Source organism: Vombatus ursinus, unplaced genomic scaffold, assembly GCF_900497805.2.
Source record: "Vombatus ursinus unplaced genomic scaffold, bare-nosed wombat genome assembly UNPS02015184.1, whole genome shotgun sequence".
NCBI classification, from domain to species: domain Eukaryota; kingdom Metazoa; phylum Chordata; class Mammalia; order Diprotodontia; family Vombatidae; genus Vombatus; species Vombatus ursinus.
Window position 1 is genome coordinate 269,188 of NW_020954962.1, and position 25,216 is coordinate 294,403.

The 25,216-nt window shown below is 34.7% G+C and overlaps 3 protein-coding genes across 3 annotated transcripts; all 3 read left to right on the top strand.

Annotated features, from left to right (window-relative positions):
* On the top strand, positions 1-897 carry LOC114031630 (olfactory receptor 5D13-like). Its single transcript, XM_027846762.1, has one exon. The coding sequence runs from the start codon at positions 1-3 to the stop codon at positions 895-897; it is 897 nt and encodes a 298-aa protein (XP_027702563.1).
* A 9,931-nt stretch (positions 898-10,828) lies between these two features.
* On the top strand, positions 10,829-11,761 carry LOC114031626 (olfactory receptor 5D18-like). The gene has a single exon (XM_027846758.1). It carries the CDS (start codon positions 10,829-10,831, stop codon positions 11,759-11,761), a length of 933 nt encoding a protein of 310 aa, XP_027702559.1.
* A 9,066-nt stretch (positions 11,762-20,827) lies between these two features.
* On the top strand, positions 20,828-21,769 carry LOC114031613 (olfactory receptor 5D18-like). Its single transcript, XM_027846745.1, has one exon. The coding sequence runs from the start codon at positions 20,828-20,830 to the stop codon at positions 21,767-21,769; it is 942 nt and encodes a 313-aa protein (XP_027702546.1).
* The last annotated feature ends 3,447 nt before the right edge of the window (positions 21,770-25,216 follow it).

Genomic DNA, 25,216 nt, shown 5'->3' on the forward strand with positions numbered 1-25,216 from the left:
ATGAGAACCAGTGACAAGAATCAGAGTGCTTCAGTCATATTCATCCTTTTAGGATTCTCCGACTATCCAGACCTCCAAGTCTCCCTCTTTCTATTGTTCTTGACCATCTATGTGGTCACCGTGGTAGGGAATCTAGGCATGATCGTGATCATCAGGATCAGCCCCAAGCTCCATACCCCCATGTACTTCTTCCTCAGCCACTTATCCTTTGTGGACTTTTGTTACTCCACTGGAGTTACACCTAAACTGTTAGAAAACCTAATTGTGGAAGACAGAACTATCTCCATCGAGGCTTGCATCACACAGTTCTTTTTTACTGCTACCTTTGTGGTGACAGAGACATTCCTACTGGCAGTGATGGCCTACAATCGTTTCATCACCATTTACAAACCCCTGCTTTACTCTGTTTCCATGTCACAGAAACTTTCCACCCTTCTGGTGGCTGTAGCATATCCATGGGGCACAATTTCTTCTCTAATACTTACCTACTCTCTCATTGTTTTGTCATTTTGTGGGACTAAGGTTATTAATAATTTTCTCTGTGAGTATTCTGTCATCCTCTCAGCCTCCTGCTCTGATAAGCACTTTAGTGAAATAATACTTTTTATTGTTGCTAACTTTAATGTACTTTGCAGTCTCTTCATTAACCTCACAACCTATATTTGTATTTTTGTCACCATTCTGAAAATGCATTCAGTGAGTGGGAGATGTAAAGCTTTCTCCACCTGTGCCTCCCATCTGACAGCTGTTACCATCTTCTATGGGTCTATTCTCTTCCTCTACTGTGTTCCTAATTCCAAAAGCTCATGGCTCATAGTTAGAGTAACCTCAGTTTTTTATACTGTGGTAATCCCCATGCTAAATCCACTAATTTACAGTGTGAGAAACAAGATATAACAGAAACCCTCAGGAAATTAATGAATATCAAAAATTTTACTCACTAAAATTATTTGTCATGATAATATGCTTCCTGATTGAGCTATTGTCATAAAATCTGTTGTCAAAATCCATCAAACAGGCAATTAATTATTCCTAAGTAATAGTTCCCTACTTATTGGATAGACTACCATTTGGCAAGTGTTACAATCACTAACAGAGATATTTAATGTAGTGTTTTACATTACATTACATTGATGGACTTCTCTCATATCCATCTTTACAAAGGAGTAAGATGTCTTCATATATACCTTTATGGGAACCAATTATTCTTTATAAGTCCACAATATTGATTTTTAGTTCTTTTCTGGTTGTCATTCTTTCCAGTAACATTATTCTACACATGTTCACTATTATTACTACCATTGTTATTTTATCAGTGTTATTATTTTTAGCCTTTTTTTTGCTCTGTTTCCTTCCTTTCCTTTACCATCCATTCATGTCTTCCCATGCTTCCCTGTATTTGACATGTTCATTTTTATTTCTTACAACACAACAATATTCATGTACCCCAATTTGTTTGCATATTCCTTAATTGATGGCATAAATTTTGTGTCCATTTCTTTACTATTGAAAAAAGTGCTGCTATACATATTTTGTCATATACAGAGGCTTCATTTTTGCCAGTGATCTCCTTGGTTACATGCTTAGCAGTGAAATCAAAAAATTATCCCCTTTCCAAAAAGAATCCATGAATTTTCTTAATAAAAACATGTTGTGACTGCTGTGTATGCTCCTGTACTATTTTCTCCAGTTAAGCTGGGAGATGTTAAAAAACTTACACATGGTTACTCAGGTAATGAGAGAAATAGGATTTGGACTTGTTCTGACTCTTAAGGAGCACTTTTTTCACTACATAACATAGCTTCCAAATGTGTTTTTTTAAATTTTTATTTGTTAAGGTCTCAGCAATTTGCCATCCATCTAAGATAATCACTTGAACGAATAGAAAAAAAATGCATCGAGTGCCTACTCTCTGTCAGAGGTTGTGCTATGGAATGTAATATTTTTTTTCTTCCTTTTAATAGTCTCTGTCCTCCAAGACTTTATATACTAAAAGGGAGTGGCATTATATGTATAAGATAATTTCAGTTTGAGGAATAACAGATTTTGTGAGTGAAGCCCTGAGGCAATAAATGAAAACATCTGTTTTTTTTTTTTTTTATAGCAATGTTATTGCTGATTTGAATACCATTCCCTTAAAAAGCAGTAGAAAGGTGTTGACATTGCAGGTCAGGTTATATTTATAAGAAGTGCTCTGAAAGGTTTAAATCTATTCATATGGAAAAGACAAGTAATTTGTGTCCTAGCTAAGCACTCAGGAGAAGCTATTATACAATTTAGGTATTTATTTGTTTGAGATTACTTAACATTATAAAAAAGATGAAAATATGAATAATAAAATAATTATTATATAACAAAAGAATGAATTGAAATGGAGTCCTGATAAACCAAAAGTAAGAGGAATGGGTGAAGGTGATAAATTTGGTGGATGTATCTCTAAGTTCTCTGAGAGAGACAGGTGACTTCCAACAAACATTGTCTTTACTACGTGTCCAGAAGCAAGGGCCTGAAGCAGATAACCAAGAGGCTATAGTAGTCTCATGGTCTGTCAGACACCTCTACAATTCCTAACTCCATCTTTCTTCTTTTTTTCCTTCTCTCTAGTGCCAAAGATGAACTGGAACATACATCTTAGTATTATGCGCCTGTTAACTTTATGAGCTGCTCAGGAAAAAAAAAAATCTCAATAAAATTCTCAATATGAATCATCTATGGTTGAATTCAAACATCTGTATTTCATTTCTTATATTCTTTTTTTTTTCTTTTCAGGCAAGACAATTGCAGTTAAGTGACTTGTCCAGGGTCAGAGAGCTAGTAAGTTTCATGTGTCTGAGACCATATTTGACCTCAGGTCCTCTTGACTACAGGTCCGTTGTTCTATCCATTGCACCATCTAGCTGCCCCCATTTACTATATTCTGATCATGGTAAGAGGGTGCTATGTAGTATGACATATTCTGGGAAGATGGCAGAGTATTTCAGAAATGTCTCAGTTCTCCAGATTTCCTTCATAAACAGACAGAACATCACATGAAATGAATGTAGAACAGTAAAAATAAAGGGGTACAGCAGTTGTCCTCCTAAGATAGCTTGGGAGGACCACAGGAAAGTCTCCAGAGGCTGAGGTTTGGTCTGAGTGAAGTGGAAACACCTCTAGACCAGCTCTACTGAATCAACATACAGTAGGCCCTGAAGGAAGCACTCTCAACTGTTACATCATTCATAGCCTCAAGAAATTTCATCTTAGGAACTTTCACCTCATGAACTTTTACCTCACAAACTTTCATCTAAAGAATAGTAGATAGCTGAATGAGGGAAGACTGAAGAACCCCCTGATGTTTCTGGAAGTCAGGTCAGCAGTGCTGACCAGATATGATCCCTGGCTATGGGTGTGGGTGAGAAGAAGTGAGCACATGCCACATGAGTGCAATACCACAGAGAGTAAGGACATTTTCAGGACAGTGTAGCTGAGGCTTAGGGAAGGATGAGAGTATTCTCTGAGGTTGAGCCACCAGACAAAATTCAGAAAACAAAAATAAAAAATACCTGAGGACTAGGGCAATATTACCCACCATTCAGTATTAAAACTTTATAATAATACTACCAAACTGCTGCAAATAAAATAAGACCTCAAAAATAAAATTAAGTAAGCAAATGAAAAAGAACCTGATCATTGATAGTTATTTTGGTATAAAAGAAGATTTGGGTTCATATTTGGATGACAGTAAGGTTAAAAAAAGAGAAAAAAAGCCACTCCTACCCTAAAGGTTAATGTCAAATGGTCACAAGCCCAAAAAGAAATCTTGGAAGAAATTAAAAAGGAATTAAAAAAATAAAATAAGAGAGAATAAGGAAATTAGGAAAAAACATTTCAAGAAAATTAAGAAAAGAAGGTTAAACAATTAGAAAAGGATACACAAAATCTTAAAGATGAAAATAATTACTTGAAAACTAGAATTGGAGAAGTGGATTCAAATGACATTGTAAGACACCAAGGCATGATAAAACAAGAAAATATGAAAGAGAATATAAAACATCTCATTGAAAAAAAGTGTTCTAGAGAATAGATCTCAAGGATAGACAAAGTTTTTCAATGAAATATAAGTCAACTTTCACAACTGAGAGGGAGAGGGAAGACAAACTATGAGTGATTTGAGGAGGAAAGAAAAGGTTTTGAAAGGATGTTGTGGTTTATATAATAGTGAGTCAACTAGCAAATGACAACCAGGCTGTAATCAGCCTCTAATCTTTGGGTGGCCAGAGCTGAACAATGTTGTGAAAGTTGACTTATATTTCATTGAAAAACTTGAGCTCATTCACTAAGAACTCCCTTTTCTCCCTTCCTCATCTCACATCATTCAGATGTTTTCTGCTTCTTTTTCCTCCACTTCTGTTCCATACAAAGACGGTGGCCATTCTCATTTCAAAGACTAACCCTTCTAAATGCACCATTGGTCGCATTCCAACACATTTTCTCCAACAGATTTCCTCCTCTGTAACTCCTACTTTCTCAGTAATCCCTCCTTAGTTATTTGTTGCTTACATAATATCCAGAAATATGCTCACATTTCCTCTATCCAAAAACAAATCAAGACAAAACAAACAAACAAAAAATTCTCTTCAACCAATCACTGTTACTCATCATCTTATATTTCTCCTCTCATTTATGGATAAACTCCTTGAGAAGGCTATGTCCAATTGTTTCTTTGACTTCATGTCTTCTTTGTTTTTACTTTTTTGTAACATAGCTTCCAATTTCATCAATTGAAATAGTTCTTTCCAAAGTTAACAATAACTTCTTAATGACTAAATCAAATAGCATTTTCTCAATCCTCATCTGCAGCCTTTGACATTTCTGATCATCCTCTACTCCTTTACAGACCTTTCTCTCAAATTTATATATAAAATGTGTGTGTATCCTCCTCCTCCTCCTCCTCATCATCATCCCATATAAGAATGTAAAGTTTAACATTATTGAGCCCCTTGTGATTACTCTTCCAAATTTATCTTTTTGTGCTTCTCTTGAATCTTGTGTTTGAATGTCAAATTTTCTATTCTATAGAATATATATATATATAATTTTTTTTTATTTATTTTTTTTTGTTCAAAGCTCTTCATAACCTGGCCTGCTAAATGAGCAGAACCAGGAAAAGAATGTACACAGGAGCAGCAATACAGTACAATGATCAACTGTGAATGACATAGCTATTCTTAGCAATACAGAGATAGAAGACATATCTAAAGGACTTATAATAAACATGCTATCCACCTCCAGATAAAGAAATAATGGAGTCTGAATGTAAATTGAAGCATACTTTAAAAAAAAAGAAAAACTATTTAAATTTTTGTTTGCCTGAAGTCTGATGAAGATGGGATCTAGACCTCAAAAAGGAAAAACTCTGGATTTTCCCACATGGCCAAATCTCTGGGCTTCACCTGAGACTATAATCTCATCAACTGGCCTTTCTTAGTGGCTATGCCCAATCTCCAAATTCTCTGTTACCCTTAACCTAGCCTTAGCCTAACTTGCCATTGTCTTAATTCCCTATGGACACTCGCCACCCTTAATCTTATCTAGGCTCCATTCTCCCTTGGCTACATGGTCCAGATCCCTGGCTTTCTATTACCTCACAGTGCCTGCAGACTATTTGGCCACTCCTAGATCCCTCCCACAGTCTTCTGTATAAGGTCCATCTTGTCTCTATTAAGATGCTCAGATTCTTATAATCTAACTACTGCTCATATTTTTACAATCTAGTCAATAGCTCTCAAGTGCTCAGATTCCTTAAGAGTCTGGCTAATATGGTAGATCTTTAATAAACCTTGTCTTTGACTGAAAGAAAGCTTGGGTTGAATTCTTTTGGGCAGGACCCACATGTCATGATCTCGGGGTCCCTGAACCTCTAGACCTCATCATTTCTATCAATTGGGAAATGATGAACAACTTGTATATGATTGTGATGGAAAACTATTATGCTATAAGAAATGAGGAGTAGTATACTCTCAGGAAAAACTGGGCAGACTTACATGAAAAGTAACTAGCAATATGTTATGATGATCAACTGTGAATTATTTTGCTATTCTCAGAAATACAATGATTCAAGACAATTCAGAAGGACTTATGATGAAAAATACTATCTATTTCCAGAGAAAAGAATTATGAGACCTGAAAGCAGATTGAAGCATACTTTTTCTTTATTTTTCTTGAGTTGTTTTGTCTGTGTTTTCTTTCACAGCATGAATAGCATGGAAATATATTTTGCATGACTGCACATGTATAAAATATATCAAATTGCTTGCTTCTTAATGAGAGAGAGAAAATAATTTTGAACTTAATTTTTTAAATGTTAGGTTTTACATGTAATTGGAGTAAAATAAAATAGTAACTAAAAATGTAGAATTGGCCAAATGGAAAAAAGAAATAAAAAAACTTACTGAAGAAAATGATTCCTTAAAAATTAAATTTGGACAAGTGGAAGCTAATGACTCCAAAATTCATCAAGAAACAATAAAAGAAAGTGAAAAGAATGGAAAAAATAAAAGAAAAAGTGAAATATCAGAAAAATCTAACCTGGTAAATAGGTAGAGGAGAAGCAATTAAAGATGTATTGGACTACCTAAAGTGATAATCAAAGAAAGAGCCTAGGTATCATATTTCAAGAAAGTATCAAGGAAAACTGCCCTGAAATTATACAACCATAGGGCAAAATAGAAATCAAAAGAATCTACCAATCATGTCCTGAAAGAGATCCCTCAATAAAAACTCTCAAGAATATTATATCCAAATTCCATGATTCTCAGGTAACAAAGAAAATACTTTAAGCATCAAGAAATAAACAATTTAAACAGAGTCAGTTTCACAATAGATTTAGCAGTTTCCAAGAAAAACGAATAAAAGCTTTGGAATATGATACTCCTAAAGGAAAAGGAGGTAGGATTACAACCAAGAATAACCTCCCCAGTAAAACAGTGTAATCTTTCAAAGGAAAATGGATATTTAATGAAATAGAGGACTTCTAAGAATTCGTGATGAAAAACTAGAGAAAGGACTATCACCTCTGGTGTAAGGGTTTACTGAGCACTTTTCAGCACTGCTTATCTACCTTTGGTATCTACTTGCCACTCAATTCTCACCCGTTTCTCCAAAAAGCTGTAGTAGTGAGGTGGCCACACCCTGGTAAACAGTCTCAGAAGATGGGCTAAAGTAGGTTTAAGATAACTGACAAGCCTCAAACCCCTCAGTGAATTGGGGGAGGAGGAAGGGGGAGGGATCCTGCATGCAAATATTTCCCTGCTGTAGGGGGTGAATGGGAACAATTTGTTCCACATAGCCATGAAGGCAGACTCTATAGAGTGTATGGAGCTAGATCAGACATCAAAGGCACCAAGAAACCCACTCAACTTCAAACTCAATTCTGTACACTGTATGGTCACTCAGCATCAAAATTATTTTGTAAAATAAACATTTGAATTGTCTTTTACTGAATAAAGTTTTCCTTATTCAATACATTGTACTAGCTCTCTCTTATTTTCAGGGTCAGATATAGCATCTTCTGGTTGTTTTTTTATTTAATTTTATTTATATTATATATATATAAATAATATATTATATGAAATGTTTGCTGTTAACATGTTTTCAAGAGTTTTCTTGTCTGATGCTTATGATGGCAATTAACTTAGTTAAATTTTTTAATAAAAATATTTTAAAATATTTTTGTTGGTCTCATTTTCAATGACTTATTTGAATAACCCATGTTTAAATAATTTATCATGTAAAATCACAAATAAGGGACATCTAGGTGTCACAGTGGATAAAGCACAGGTCCTGGAGTCAGGAGGACCTGAGTTCAAATCCAGCCTCAGACACATAACACATAACTCAGACATATAGCACTACCTACTGATTGTACAATGAATTGAGGTATTTAAAAGTAATGGAATGTTACATTCTTTCTCTTTTATGAAAATGATATATAGGTAGTTATATATTTCAGATTCATAACAAAGAATGAATTTCAATTTCTGGAAAAATAATCTATATAGAGCAGAGTACTTTTATAACATAACACTTCTGATTGAATATGAAAGGACAAGAAGAATCAGGAGTTAATTGCTAAAAGTGACTGCAATCCCCACATTCAACCAAGAATATGGCCCATGATGAAACACTGAAGATTCTCCACCTAATTTATCTTTGCTTTTTAATGTGGAAGAGAAGGAGGAGAACTTTAGTGGGAAACAATCTTGCATCTGAGTTCAAGAGCTCATTTAACTTTGTGATTGTAGGTAAATCATTACCTTGTTTGAGATTCCAATGTACAGAATTCTTATATTGGACAGCCAGCATCCAACCCCATTGGGAGTCAATTATTTAGTTAGATGATTATTTACAATACTGTTAATTAGAATTGTCTCCTGTTGCTTAATCTTGGGAGACTTCATCATTAATATTAATAAAAGAGTTTATAGCCAGTAGCAAATAATAGGAATGGAAAATAAACTTATGATACTAACTATCCCCTATGATTTCAAGGAAATACTATTCTCTAAAAGCAGACTTTCTTCTGATTACTTATTTGGGCCCTGGCTGGGTGAGAACATTAGTTTTTGGCATCCCTTTCATATTTTTTTTGAGATAGAAGTAAAAATGATAACATCCATCCCAGAATAGGTTACTGGTATTGTAGGAAGATGTGTCTCTCACTCTGAGTTTTGCTGCAAAATGGAGGGACATTTATTGGCTTGCTGCAGTCAGTTCAAAAAGTGATGTATATTTTCATTTTCATAGACTATGTATGTGCCTTACTGGCTTATTAATGATCAAATTTGGCAGAAGGAGGTATTTTCTACTAATGGCCATTGTTCGCCATCATGTCCAAGCTCAACATTCATTGCTTCAATGATCTAGGAAACAACCATCCATAATCTTGTGATTACAATAGATGTGCCTAGAAAATTCTTTCTATTTCCTATTCAGAAACAAAAATTGGTATAAGAAAATTTCTGTAAATCCCTTGATCTGAAAAGATTTGCCAGGCAAAGGAGGTAGGTGCTACTCTCAAATCATCATTTTCACTATGATCATTACACATTTAGTAGATATATATTATACAGAGAATATTGTGTTAAGCACCAAGGATGCTAAGAAATATCAGCCTCTGAATTGAAGAACTCATGCCCCATGTAGGAAGAGAGGACATATACACACAAAAAATAAATACAGATGTCACAGACCACATGTTAAATGTCCACAGATTCTTGAAGATAATCTGCGCAATTGGTTTATAGAGAAAGTAAAAATTTTAAAGATAGCTACTCAAAGAACACTTCTGAAAGAGCCAAATTGCAAGAGAACCTGAAGGAAATGGGGGATGAAGAGTAAGGGCATCTCAGGCATAGGCAATTGTATGAGTAAAAGGAAGAAGGAGGGAATTCACATTGAATTTCAGGGAATTAATATTAGTATACTTTAGCTGAAGCAATCACTTCATTTAGGAAGACATTATGGAGGTAAGGTTGTGTAAGTAGTTATTGTTCAGATTAAAAGAGGACTTGAATGTCAGAGAATTGAGTTGAATATTTTCTTTAGCTTTCCAAACAGTCAGGTGCAGAGACTGAGCCAGATAATACCAAAGAGTTTTCTTCCATCAAGCCTTAGATAAAGGCATCAAGAGCTCAGATGCTCCACATGAAGTTTTATTTTTTTCCCCATCTCTGTTCAATTTATTCTAAAGTCAGAAAAAGGCTTAGGTCTCTTATTTCCTCCCATAACTATATAATTTGTACTAAATCCATTTCTGCACATGTCAAAATTGAAAAGCAGGAACACAACTAATAAAGAATAAATTTCTTCTGGGCAGTGATCATCTCATTTTTCTTACTGCCTGGACATTTTCTTTGTCCAACACCATAGATAAAGAAATGTTTTTGACTGTTATAATTCTATTAGAAATCATAAATTTATTAGATTGATATGAAATACAAGTAAAGGTTGGGAAAGATTCAAATAGAAGATTACATAGGTGGTTAATTGACATTTTCTGGAATGTGATTTACTAAATTCTTTTTTTTTAACTTCCTCATTCGTTTGTCTTCATAGAGTAGATGATTAATGAATTCTTAGATTCATGTGCATTTGGGGAATATATCCAAAATTAACTCACATACATTGTAAGAGCTAAAAGGAGGCTATTTTCTTCATTCTGTATAGTTCGGGACAACATGGAAAGTTCTCATTCTCTCTCAGCACTCAACCATGACATCTCTTTTAGTCTCCTGTCTCCTGTCCTTTCCTCTCCTTTCCTCTTCTCTCCTTTCTTCTCCTCTGAAGTAGGAGTCCATCTTATTTCCTCTTTTCTTCATCCATCCTTTATGAATTTCTCACAAAATCTGATTGGATTTGACTTTGCAATAAACACTAACTTCACAAGTGAATTATTATTATTATTATTTTTTCTAGATCTCCAACTTCCTTGCTATGAATAGGTTTCTTTGTGAAATCAACTCTTCTAAAGAAGACTGGCATCTCACCTGTAACTTGGAGTATTAGTGAGTTTCCTAGGCCACCAAGAGGTTAAGTTGTTAATTCAGGGTCACAAGTTAGTATGTGTCAGAGATAAGATAAGAATCTAGGACTTTTTGACTTCAAGGTTGAACTTTTATCCTCTATGAAATGTTGTCTTTCATAGAGGAAATATTTAATTCCTTTAAATGTCTGTTAATTGTGATCATTTATTTAAACCTACCTTCTTCATCTTATTACCCTTGTCATTCTCATTGTACTATTCTGTTTTTCAGGATTTACTATCAAATTCCTTTCGACTTTAGCCATGATGATCTCTGACAGAAATCAGAGTACTGCAGTCATATTCATTCTCTTGGGATTCTCTGACTATCCAGAATTTCAGATTCTTCTCTTTCTTGTTTTCTTGGCCATCTATGTGATCACTGTAATAGGGAATCTTGGAATGATTGCAATTATTATTAAGAACCCCAAATTACACACTCCAATGTATGTTTTCCTTAAACACTTGTCATTTGTGGATTTCTGTTACTCCACTGCTGTTACTCCGAAGCTGTTGGAAAACTTAATTGCAGAAGATAGGACAATGTCTATCCCTACTTGCATCACACAATTCTTCTTTACTGCTACCTGTGCTTTGACTGACACCTTCATGTTGGCAGTAATGGCATATGACCGTTTTGTGGCCGTCTGTAATCCTCTTTTATATATGGTAATCATGTCCCAGAAACGTTGTGCACTGCTGATGGCTGCAGCATACTCCTGGGGCATACTCTTCTCTCTGCTCTTCACCTACACTCTCCTTATATTATCTTTTTGTGGAACTAACACCATTAATAACTTTGTCTGTGAGTATTCTGGCATTCTCTCTGCCTCTTGTTCTGATAAGCACTTTAGTGAGCTGATACTGTTCATAGTTGCAAATTTTAATATGTTGGGCACACTTGTGGTCATATTCACTTCTTATGTTTTTATTTTTGTAACTGTCATGAAGATACATTCTGTTAGGGCAAGGCATAAGGCCTTCTCCACTTGTGCCTCTCACCTGACAGCTGTTGGAATCTTCTATGGGACAGTCCTTTTTCTCTACTGTATACCCAATACTAAAAGCTCCTGGTTCACTATCAAAATGGGCTCTGTTTTCTATACCGTGATCATCCCCATGCTGAATCCCCTGATATACAGTCTGAGGAACAATGATGTGAAGGAAACACTCAGGAAGTTAACGGACAAAAAATGATTTCTCACTAAATTATTACCAACATTATCATTATCACCAGTACCACTAACACTATCAACCAAATGGCAGCTACAACAGCAATAATAACTAAACAACAGCGTCTGTTGTTTAAATATTCTGCTTGAATTGATGGTTTGATTCTCTTACATGGATAGTGAATATATTCAGAAGATCTGATACTTGTACTTATCTGGTGTCTAGACTTTTAGCTCTTTCATATGTGTCACACTGTTCCATGCCTAAGTGAAACAAAAATGTGAAACTAGAAAAAAAAATAGTTGCTTAAAGTCCCTTAGTGTTTACTGTTGTAAGGTACAAGAAAGTATGTTTCCACAGATAAGGAGGAAATGATGCTAACAATAGAATCCAGAAGTTGTCACAGGGGCAGAAGAAGTGGTGTTGATGAAGAATTATTTTTAATAATACTACCCAGAGATAAAAAAAAAAACCTGCTGACATTAGGAGTGGGGTTAGAAGTGAAGAAAGTAATACAAATGTTATAGCTTGGTTAAGATGTGCATGCTTAATGAGCCTATGAATATTAACTTCTCCTGGGGGGGAAGGGATTAACACAATTCTAGGCACAATGTTATATGGAGTGGGCAGGAAGAACATATGAAGAAGTAATATGAAGTAGGCATTCTGGGAAGTTCTACACCTCAAAGTATCCAGACAATGGAGAAATGAGAGAAGGACCTTGCATTTTGAGACAGAGGTATAACTGCTTGCCTTTGCTTCTGTAAGGTATATCTGCCACAAGAATGGATAATAAATGAGCTTGCTTCTTTGTTTTTCCTATATGAGTTATTCCTAATACTATGTTTGGTGGTTTGGCCTCCATCCCATCACCATAAAGCTTATTACCTTAGAGTAACAGGCAAAATAAAATGTTATGAATTGACTATTTTTGAGCATCTAAATTTCTTTGGCTGTCTTCAGATCTTCCTAACCTATATCTAGTAGTTAATTTAGGTCTTGGAGTTGGGAAGGGTTCTGCTAGAAAATAAGATACTGAGAAATGACCACTGATGATTAGGGAGGAGAATGGCAATCATTAAACATTCATACACACCGTCAGGTTAATGTAATTCAGTGCGATGGTAAACTAGCCTATAGAAATGCAATATTTTCTGAAAATATTGGGTGTATCTTTCTTTTCCGAAATGTACTACTTCCTCATCTCTGTCTTCTAGTATTTCTAACTTCCTTTAAAGATAGGTATAAGCACCACCTTCTAAAGATGAATCGTTATCTTTTTTTTTCTTTTTCGATGGTAATTTTTATTTATTTCTTTTTTTTCAACATTTACTTCCACAAGATTTTGAGTTCCAAATTTTCACCCCATCTCACCCCTCCCCCCACACCAAGATGGCAAGCATTCTGAATACCCCTTCCCCTAGTCTGCCCTCCCTTCTGTCTCTTCCCCCCTTCTCTTATCCCCTTCCCCTTCAATTTTCCTGCAGGGCAGGATGGATTTCTGTACCTCATTTCCTGTATTTCTTATTTCCCAGTAGCATGTGAAAACATTTTTTTTAAACATGTGTTTTTAAAATTTTGAGTTTCAAATTTTCTCCCTTCTTCCCTCCCCACTCACCCTCATTGATAAGGCAAGCGACCAAATATAGGTTATATATGAGCAGTTATGCAAAACACTTTCATAGTAGACATGTGAAAAACTAACTCTATTTCCCTTAATCCTATCCCACCATCCCCCATTTATTCTATTCTTTCTTTTGATTCCAACCCTCCTCAGAAGTATATGCTTCTGATTATGATGAATCATTTTCTAATCCCTTTCTCCCCAATGCTGTGTATTCATTAAACACACATGAATAGTATGTGGGTATTCATATGCATACTACACACACACACAGAGAAATATATATATAATATATATAATACACATATATGTGTGTGTGTATGTATGTATGTTATATATATATATGCACATATGTACTTATTGTTGTATTAGTTATAAATAATTGTATGGGAACTGATGGATGTTTGTAACGATGATTACATAGCATTAAAGAAACCAAATTATCTTCAATATGATCGTTTTATTCAGGCAAGTGTGACAAATGCAAAATGTGAGACACATAGTTTCTGGATAATTTAATTATTTTTAATAAGGCCAGAAGATTATTGATAAAAAGAATGGTCATTTGGTCATCTCTCTTAAACCAAAGACCCTTAATGATAGTGGGGTTACAGTTTATATGCTCTTCAAAGAGACAGTGTTAGCAAGGGTTGGACAACTTGGATGAATTAACACAATGAGAAGTGGACTATCTTGGGGTATATGACTTGAGTTACTCAAATCTTGGTGAAAGACATATCCATTTCCATATTGACTGTTTTGATAATAGGTAGAATCAACATTTTCCCTACACCTGTCTGAGCAAAGACAATGAGAGGAATACATCCATTAGCCTAAACTTAGAGTTTCTTTTACTGTCTGATTAGATTTTGGCCTGAATACATCTCTAAGAGTGATTTCCCACTGTGAGAAATAATTATACTAAAAAGTTAGGTCTCATTACTACTAGAGTACTTTGCCATTTCCTTCTCCAGATCATTTTATGGATGAGGTAACTGAGGCAGACTTAATTGACCAGCCCAAGGTCACACAGCTAGAGATTGTCTGAGGCCAGATTTGAATTCAAGTCTTTCTGACTCCATGACCCTGCTCTATGTACTGAGCCATCTAGCTCCCCAATAAACCATGATAAATAATAACAATAATAACAGAATATCAATGACATAAAACAAAACATACTTAATCATTCTGATCACATTTTTGTTTTACACAATTAGAGAGTCTCCACAAAAACGAGCCAAGGAGGAAAAAAAAGTAATTTAATTGAAAAAATGCATATTAACTAACCAAACTGTTCAAGATCACATGGTAGGCAATCTGAGATATTAAGGCAAAATAACAGCAATGAGATGAGCAAAAGAGTCTGGGAAACACGTACGCACGTCAATCACACACACACGCACACACGAATGGATAAAATTGGTTTCTTCCTTTTCAGTGTGGAAAGTATACAAAGTTTTTGGCACTTTGTATAAATTTCATAGACTGAAGGAGTTTCCTATTGTTTTCACACTGCAACTTGGATCTTGGTTTCATATCTTTGAATGCATGATTTAATACTCCACAGGGATAACCTATTCTTTCAATCATACATTTCTGAGTATTTGCCATGAAAAAATGGGCAAGCTTCAATTATTTAGTAAATTCACTCTTGTGGAGGTCTTCCTTGGCGAGTAACTCAAGTAAGGTTGGGTGTTAACATTCTAATTGTCTAATTTGAAAATTTCAATACATTTCCTGGCTGTTTCATTCAATTCAAAAATTTACTTTTCTTTTGATATAATTATAGAAAGTTTGATCAGTCCCCTCATTTCTTTAATCTAATTATTGTTTCTCTTACTAATCTATGGTTATGCAAAAGGTTAGGCTTTGCCTTGGTGATTCACTCTTCCTTCTTTCTGGAAATTCCCTATACATGTGTTTAGAGAGTGTTTATTTAGTGCCATTTAAGTTGTTTGGTGCTGTTGATTGGATGCAGGGTTTATTCCCCATATTCTACTATTTCTTCCTTCCAGAGTCCTTCCCCTGATTTCTATTCTAGAAAATACGGTGATCATTTCTTCACTCTTCCATCTCTCCTTTTCCACGTAGCTTTCCATATTATGCGAGCAGCCTGTACTGAATTTGGAGCAGTCCTTAGGTGAGGTTGTGATATCATGAACAATACAGAGATCAGGCAGAATGCAGCATAAAACTTCCTTGTAGACTCTTTCAGCTTCCTTTTATTGTCATCTTCACCCACTAGAATGTAAGCTCTTTGAGAACAAGGGTTGTCTTTCTGTTTATATTTGTACTTCTACTTCTTAGAACAGTGCCTGGAACATAGAAACTACTTGATAAATGTTTGCTTATTATTTATAGTGTCTTAACTATTCCAGGCAAGATGAAAGTAAGAAGTATTTAAGTTCTCTCAGTAAGCATTTATTAAGACGATGCTGGCCAAACCTTCTCCAAGATCTCTGAGGGTAAATTACTATATTACACAATAATTTACATCTAATTATGCATTTTATAATTTTATGGAAACTATATGTTAATATTTGTGCAGGAATTTTAACTTCAAGACCAATATAACTTTTACAAAATTCCATTCTCTGAAAATGATGTATCAGAGGCATCTTTTTTCTTGAATTACTTCTTTTGATCCCATACATGTAGGGTCAATAGATAGTCTCTAGGGCCTGGGTCCCAAAGGACTTGGAGGCAAATGTAAGATACTCAGCATAGGCACCATATTCAGGTTTCAGAAAGAATAAATGGATATTTCTCTGACTATGAGCTTTGCTGTAAAATGGAGAGAATCCCATTCTCATTCTGCAATCAGTAAAAAATGTCTGTGGTGTTCTGTTAATAATGTATACTAGTGGATTAATTCTTAGTTTTATTAGGAAGGGAGGGAATCTAATCATGAAAATGATATATTGTAAGATATAACATCTGTACCATGGATCTAGGAAATGAGGCATTCAGGAGAATCTATGTTCTGGTGAGTATATATGTCTGGTAATTTCCTTCTATACATATTTTTTCTAGTCTATTAAGTGGAAGCTAGAATATTCCTTTCAATAGTTCCCTGAAAGATAAATCAGAAAGGAACTGTGAGAGAAAAAGGGAAAGTGAGAGGGCTTATCTCAGATCACCTTTATCATCATTATCTTCATCATTATATCATCATCATCATCATCATCACCATTCATTTTTTAGTCACCATTATTGTGTAGGGAACCTAATATCCATGAATATTAAGAGGTCTCTTCCAGCCAGAGTCTCTTCCCACAGTAGCTTTTTAGTACATAGAAAGATGAATATCAATACTAATATCAACACATACAAGTATCAATACTAAAATCATATAGTTTATGTTAAAGGTCCACTGGTAATTACAATTAAAAGTACAGAAATTGTGAGGGATGAAAAATGTCAATGGGTGTGAAGAGTAGGATTGTCAGCAAAAGCTTAACTCGAGCAAGCTATGCATGGAAGGATACACTAAATTTAGTAGGGATGAAAAGAGAAGGCATCACATTTTGGGGAAAATGATATCTACAAAGGCATGAAAGCAGAAATACATATATTATCTTCAGAGAATAATGAGCAGAGCAATTTGATAGCAACTGTGGCTTCACATAGGAAAATTGTCAGGAGGTAATGTTAGAAAGGAACTGAATTATATATCTGGCAAAAATAAAATTTTAAAAATGCTTACTGGAATTAGTAAAGAGTGGTATACGGGAATCATAGCATGGTCCATGTAATGCTGGATTAGGAATAAGGACAACCTTGGTTCATGTTCTGCCTGTGAAACATCCTCACTGAGTAAAAATGGGCAAAGAAAAAAAGTGATTTGAACTTTCTACTTCAACGGAATTATCTGAAGCTCTAAGTTGCAAAAGATATCTGCAGCTTCATCGGTGGAGGCAGTTTGCATGTCTAAAGCTCTTTATACTTGTGGAATCAAAGATCCAGATCAAGCACAAAAATCTATCATTTAATAAAAAAAACAGTTATCATATTCTTTGATCCTAAATTATCATTAGATTATACTCTGAAATTAAATATTTTCAGAGTTCTCTCCTCAAAGATTTTCAGACTTGCAGGCAATTATAAAACCTAAATATAAGGTTTCAATCAACTTAAATGTTTGACAATAAGCAATGGTTTGATTTTTTGAGATACATTAATGCATTAAAAGACTGTGATGCCATCAGAGTGCACAAGTATGAGGGGTGCAATCAATCCTGAAATGAGATGTGGGTGGGAAGGAGAAAATCATGGATGTCTTAAATATAATATAAAATCAGAAGTATTTGGGTGAAGTTACAATGAGTGAGATTGGGCTTCATGTCAGGCAGATCTTTTGAGCAATTAAAGCTTATGAAAAGGAACAAATTGACTAAGTTACTGAGGTGACCTGCATGTTCCAAGGACATTTCTTTTTCTCCTTCTTCTTAATGTTCATTTCCACCAATTTTATGTATCTTCTTCAACGTATGGAAAGACTAAATCTGTAAAAAAAAATGTATATATCCTGACTTGAAGGGGCTCATTTTAACCCATGCCAGGGAGGTGGACATCTGCACACAAAATTCCACACTAGTACTAAAAGAAAAGTAAGAGCCTAAAGTGCCTTAGGAAAAAAAAAATGTCTTACAGCTTTGAGAGGAGAAATAGACAGAGATGTCCAATGGACAATGGTCAATGAATGGTTTAAAAATTGAGATATTTGCTCAGAACTTCAGTAAATTTAATATTTCTACAATTAGAAAAGCAGAAAGAGGCCACTAAGGTAAGGGCTATTGTGAGAGAAAAGGTGTGGAGCCAAGAATATGCATTGTGTTGATGGTATATAGAATATACACTTTAGATGAAAACTAGTGCTAGCTGCAGAGATACAATTGGGAAGGAAAATCAAAGTTCATGAGAATAAATCAATGGTAGAACTTGAATACAGGCTAAGGACTCTTAACAGGCTATTTGGTTTTGACAATAATTCAAACAGAATTCTTTCCATTCCGCAATTGATGTCTTGAAGGTGAGAGGCAGTAAAGTGAAACGATGGTCAGATGTGGACACAGAGGAACCATGTCAGAATCACAACTCTGCTGTTTAATACCTGTGTGACCTTGGACAAATCATTTAATTTGTGCATCAGTCTCCTCCTCTATAAAATAAGTGACTGGACTAGATGGCCGATAAGTCTTTAAGCCCTAATTCTACGATAATAAATCATAAACCTGTAGGAATGTGTTAGAATCACTGAGCATACAAATCCATTGAATACACCAGAAATGCAGAAAAAAAGATGGGTGAGATTGAAAAAGTAGCTGATAAACTGGATATCTAAGTAGACAGACACAGAAAGATTTGGGGGGGGGGACTCTAGCTTTAAGCTACCCATCTTTTATTTTGATTGGTTATTTCTTACCTATCCTTCATGTATGTGTTTCTATATGTGTGTGTGTGTGTGTATATATATATATATATAGACACATATATATGCATATATATATACACACAGAGACACATATATAAACATGCATACATGAATGCATGCATGCACATGCATCACATATTCAGGTAGAATAGTGTGATCCAATGGAAATAATGAGTCAGAGAGATCTTTGTATCAGCTCTACTTCTGAAGATTTTAGTAAGAAATGTTTGAATTCAATGACCTTGGATAAGTCATTTAGCCACCTTCTGTCTCAGGGAATAAGACTGAAGAAAAAAAAAACTAAATAACAAGGGGCAACTAGGTCATGTAGTGGATAGAGTACTGATCTGAAGTTGGAAAGGTCTGAGATCAAATGTGGCCTTAGACAAGTATTAGTTGTGTGACCCTGGACAAGTCATTTAACCCTATGGCTTTAGTTCCTAATATGTAAAATGAGTTGGAGAAGGAAATGGTAAACCACTCCAGTATCTTAGCCAAGAAAACCTCAATTTTCATGAACAAGCAGACCTGACCGAAAAGGACTGAAAGTCTCAGGTAACTGTCAAATTGTATGTCATAAACACCTCTAACACAGCAAGGAGGAATTTTTTTTTCCCATTCCAATATACTAACTGATCATATATGTGAGAATTTGGTGAAGCCATTCGAAGGGGCACAAGGATAGATAGGTTGTGATACTTAGGAGAGGCATATGTTATCCTTTATAGAAGGTCAGGAGATCATACAAATATTTGAAAAAATAAGCAAATGACAGTTCATTAGAATTTATGAAATGCTAAGTATTGGCCACAGCATTACAACAAAAAATAATGAGAAATATTCTCAGGTATAAACTGTAGTTCAAGTAAGAAAAGAAGCATAAATGGTACAAGTTGAAATCTGTACACTTAATGAAGGAAGAGGGGAAAAATATTTAGAGGGGATGGGAGCAACTTGTAGAAATATTTTGAACTCATAGAGACATGACTAGAAAATTGAACAATGTCATTCTTGGATGACAAGTGACATTGGAATAAGTCATATCATTTGTATTTGCCTAATAAAAATATAATATAATAAATATAAAAATAAAAATATAAATGAGAAAATTGAGGTTAAATAAATAAAACAGAGGTTAAATAACTTTCTCCCGTTCACATGGCTAGTAAGTGTCTGAAGACAAATTTAAACTCAGGTCTTGCTGACTGCACACCTAGCACTCAGTCAGTTAGCTACCTCTATGACATAATAATGCTAAATGTGAATTTTTATGTAAATGGACACTACCTCAATAGTGTTACCATACCAGGAAAGCTATGAAAAATGTTCATTATAAAATCTTTCACTGGATTCTTGCTATTGAAATTATCCCAAATAACATGTCCAACTTTTGATATTATAGAAAGGCATGTCTTTTTCTGTTAGCTTGTCTTGTGAAAAATGTCCTTACAAGAAAAGAATAGAGAAATAGTTTCAGGGTTATTAGTTATAAATCTTTTCAAATACTTTAAATTTTGTTATGTGAAAATGTTATGAGACTTTTGCTGGGTTCCAGGGTGCTGAACTGGATTGAATGTGTAGAAGTGACATATTCAAGGTGTTATAATGAATACAAAAAGGAAGAGCAGATGAAACTTTATCTTTCCATTTTGATGTGTAAGGAAATGAAATAGACTGCCTTAGGAGCAAGGGGGTTCTCCTTCATTTAAAGGTTCCAGATTAACAATATTTTCTAGAATGGACTTTGTTAAAGTGCAGATTACACTAGATTTCACAAATGTATAATCATCCATATATTCAGACCATTATCTAAGTCACTATTCCTTTGACTTCTTTCAGATTCTATCATTTTCTTTCAATCCAAATGTATAGGACTTAAAAATAAGTGCTAATGAATGAAACTAATCTTATAACTTTTTCCATAATTATAATAATAATTACCAATTTGTACCCTGACCCTTATCCTCTGTTCCTCAATTTTATTTTTGTTTTGCTTCTCATGATCCATTTCTAATTCTCTCCAGCAGGAATCATGGTGAGCACTGACAAGAACCAGAGTAGTGTGGTCATGATCATCCTCTTAGGATTCTCTGATTATCCAGAGCTCCAGGTTCCTCTCTTTGTATTGTTCCTCACCATCTATGCAGTCACTGTGGTAGGAAACTTGGGCATGATTGTGATCATAAGGATCAATCCAAGACTCCACACCCCCATGTACTTTTTCCTCAGTTGCTTGTCCTTTGTGGATTTCTGTTACTCCACTATAGTTACACCAAAGTTACTGGAAAACTTAGTTACAGAAGATAGAAGCATCTCCATCAAAGGTTGCATCACACAGTTTTCCTTTGGTGTCACCTGTGTGGTAACAGAGATGGTCATGTTGGCAGTGATGGCCTATGACCGCTTCGTTGCTATATGTTATCCTTTGCTCTATACAGTTTCCATGTCCCCAAAATTCTGTGCCCTGCTAGTGACTGTAGCATATTCAGGGGGAATAATTCCTTCTATTGTACTCACCTACTCACTTCTTGTATTATCATTTTGTGAGACCAAAATCGTTAATAACTTTGTATGTGAATATTCTGTCCTCCTCTCTGCTGCCTGCTCTGATACACACTTCATTGAGATAATGCTTTTTATCTTTGCAAATCTCAGTACATTTTGCACCCTCATCATTATCCTTACATCCTATCTTTTTATTTCCATCACTATCCTCAAAATGCATTCAGCCAGTGGGAGATACAAAGCTTTCTCCACTTGTGCCTCCCACTTGACAGCTGTTACCATCTTCTATGGTACTATCCTCTTCCTCTATTGTATTCCCAATTCCAAAAACTCATGGTTTGTAATCAAAGTGGGATCTGTTTTTTATGCTGTGGTAATTCCTATGCTAAATCCTTTGATATACAGCCTAAGGAACAATGAAGTGAAGGAAACCTTCAGGAAATTAATGGATCTCAGAATTTCTCAATAAGATCATTTATATGAATTCTATGACTACTGGCTAAACTACTTTGATGGATTTTATGGTGATATTTAATTAATTCTCTGAGTCCTATTCAGTTATTCCTTTCTCTGGTGGTCATGCGTTTGGTTTCTACAACTGTCTGAAAGGTAGTCAGGAAAATCCGTAGGTAAATGAAGAAAGAAGGTTTGAAATGAGGGGAAAAATCACTGCCAGAAAATCATCACAATGTATCGTATGATGTGGCATCTGCTTCAAAACCTTTCTTTCAATCCACTTGACAATTTATTTAAAAAATAAATCTACTGATTTCACAAGTTTGAACACTTGTTTCCTTTATTCATTTTCAATATACACATCTCTACTACTTCACAGAGAAGAAAAGTGTAGAAAAGTAAGATATGAGCTAATGGTGCGAGCAAATGGTTTTTGGAGGACTGCCAGGCACAAACACTTTGATGAGTGATCGTACTCAATGTTGGAAGAAAGTAACAGTCACCAACTCCATGAGCAACTCTATGAGCTAATAGAATTCATATAAAGCCAAGTTTAGTCCTACAAAGTACTTAGTATTATTTTTGTAACATAGTGCAAGGTTAATAAGTGTTGGTTGATGGATTCTCTTGTAGTGTGGAGACAAAGATCCCTGGCTCTCCTCTCCATCAACATGAGCAATTCTATCTTAGAAATTACCTTCCAATTCATTTTTTAAAGAGCTCCCATTTTTCGTTGCTTTAGTTCTGGTAAGATCTAAATATCCAACAGCCCTTGATAGTAATAGTACTCTGAAATAATGTTAAAATTTCTGATGAGATCATCTGCTAAATTATTACAAATAAAACCTAACTATTGCTCTTTAGAGTTATAAGGACTCTCTGTCTCTTTCCAGTTCTCTTTCTCTCTCTCTGTTCCTGTCTCTATGTCTGTTTCTGTCTGTCTCCTTTTTAAAAGAAGTCTACCTGTGTCTCCACATGTATCTGTGTATATTTATATGTTCTACTGGATTTTTATGACAAAAAATATGGATGTGAGGGAGGACTGACTACAAATAGTTTGTACTAAAGGAATTGATTTTTCTAAGGGTAATCATAAATCACTAACATTCAAAGTTATGGCAGCTTGGCAATGAAGTGGACAGAGAACCAATCTTGGAATCAGGAAAATCTGAATTCAAATTCAGCCTCAGATATTGACTAGCTTTGTGACCCTGATAAGTAACTTAACACCTTTTACTTCAGTTCCTCATCCATAAAATAGGGATACACTAGAGAAGGAAATGACAAACTACTCCAATACCTTTGTCAAGAAAACCTCATGTACTATGGAGTCGCATAGAGTCAGACATGACTGAGTGACACAGCACCAAGTCACTCCACTCATTAGTCCTTACTAATCCCAGCAAATCTCATCAGAGGCAACAAGATGACAAAGTGGATAGAGTGCTAGGCCTGGAGTCTCATCTTCCTGAGTCCCAATCTGGCCTTAGACACTAGCTATGTGAAGCTGGATAAGTAACTTAAGCCTGCTTACCTCATTTACACATACGTATATATACACATACACATATATGCACATATATAAACGTATATACATATATCTATGTGTGTATGTATATATGTATATGTATGTATATATGTGTGTATGAATATATACATAGGGAGAGAGTATATTCTAAACTAATGTTCAGAGAAACTTTGCTATCATACTTCTTAAATAATACAATACAGGCTCACTTCTTTTTATGTTAAATATTAAATGAATACTGTATATAATTAACATAATAATATAATATGATGAACCCTTCCATCTATAATACCTTCAAATCTAAATGCATATATACTTCATGTATGGGTATTATATACACATAGATATTAATAAAAATTAATGTTGTCTTTTAAGTAAAATTTCATTTATCAGCCAATTTCATTTTCATAAAAATACTTTTCTCAGATGATATATTAATAAATCATAGTTCTAATAATATATGTATATAAATATATGCATGCATGCATATATGTTTGTATATGTGTGTGTATGTATATATGTAATATGTTTATATATGTATTATATGTGTGTATTATATGTGTGTGTATGTGATGTATGTGCATATATGTATTATATATGTATATATGTTTATATATTTATATATATACATACATATATGTACACATCTATACACATACATATACATATATTGCATTTATAGATAGATGGATAGATAGATAGATGCACACAAACATACACACACAAACAAATAAAGACATGTATGAATCGCTCCCCTCTTAGGTTATAAACCTCAGGGTTATGTCATATTTCAAAATCAGATTTCTTCCAGGTACTAGAAGAAAAGCAGTACATTGAATAGATGGCTAACCTTAGAATCAAGAAACCCTGGATAAAGACCTTATTAAGGGCCTACTATGTGCTAGGGACAGCTAGGTGGCACAATAGGTAGTGTGCCAAGCCTAGAGTCATGAAGATTCATCTTCATGAGTTTATATTTGGCCTCCGACATTTACTAACTCTGTGATCCTGGTCAAGTCACATAGGTCTGTTTGCCTCAATTTCCTTGTCTGTAAAATAAGCAGGAGAAGGAAATAGAAAACCAATAGAGTATCTTTACCAAAAAAATTCCAAATGGGGTCATGAAGAATCACATATGACTGAGACAACTGAAAAAATAACAATGTACTTGATGTGTTAAGGGCTAGAACTGCATATAAAAAAGTAAAATGCATTCTGATGCTTTCTTAAGAAAATTACTAATGAAATAACATTGATATTCATTTATCTCTGTATATGCATATGAGTATACATACATGGGGGTGAGTACAGTGATGCAGAATTCCAGGCCCACTCTGCCCCAGCTCTAGAGATGTTTTGTGTTGACTCTTTCCATCGTAATTGTAAGTGTTGTGAGTTTCCTAATTTTTAAATTGTAAACTAAATCTTTTATAAAACTGAAAGTTATTATTGTTGTTTTTGCAAATAGTAGGGTTGGAGTTTTTATGTGAATTATGATTTTATTCATGACAATGTGGCTTATGTATTCCATTTCAGTATCAGCCATGTTTCATAAACAGCCAAGAAGCTCGTAACTGAGATAAAAAGACAGTTTCTTCCTTGAGGAGAAGGCAACATGGTTTCCAGGAAAGAAATGCAGATATGTGGTAAGAAAAAGAGTTGACAAAAGGGATTGCACTTTAAATTCAGATATGCTACACTTAATCAGAAGAAAAAAGCAACAACACGTCCAGATCAGAGCCTCTAATTTTTGGATCTCTTAGTTCCAGCGCTACCAAGTAGAAATTTGTGGTGTGAAATGAGAACAAATAAAAAGCACTTAACAAACCTTATTCCACTATATTACTGATTGATTGACAGAAGAAGAAGAAGAAGAAGATGATGATGATGATGATGATGATGATGATGATGATGATGATGATGATGATGATG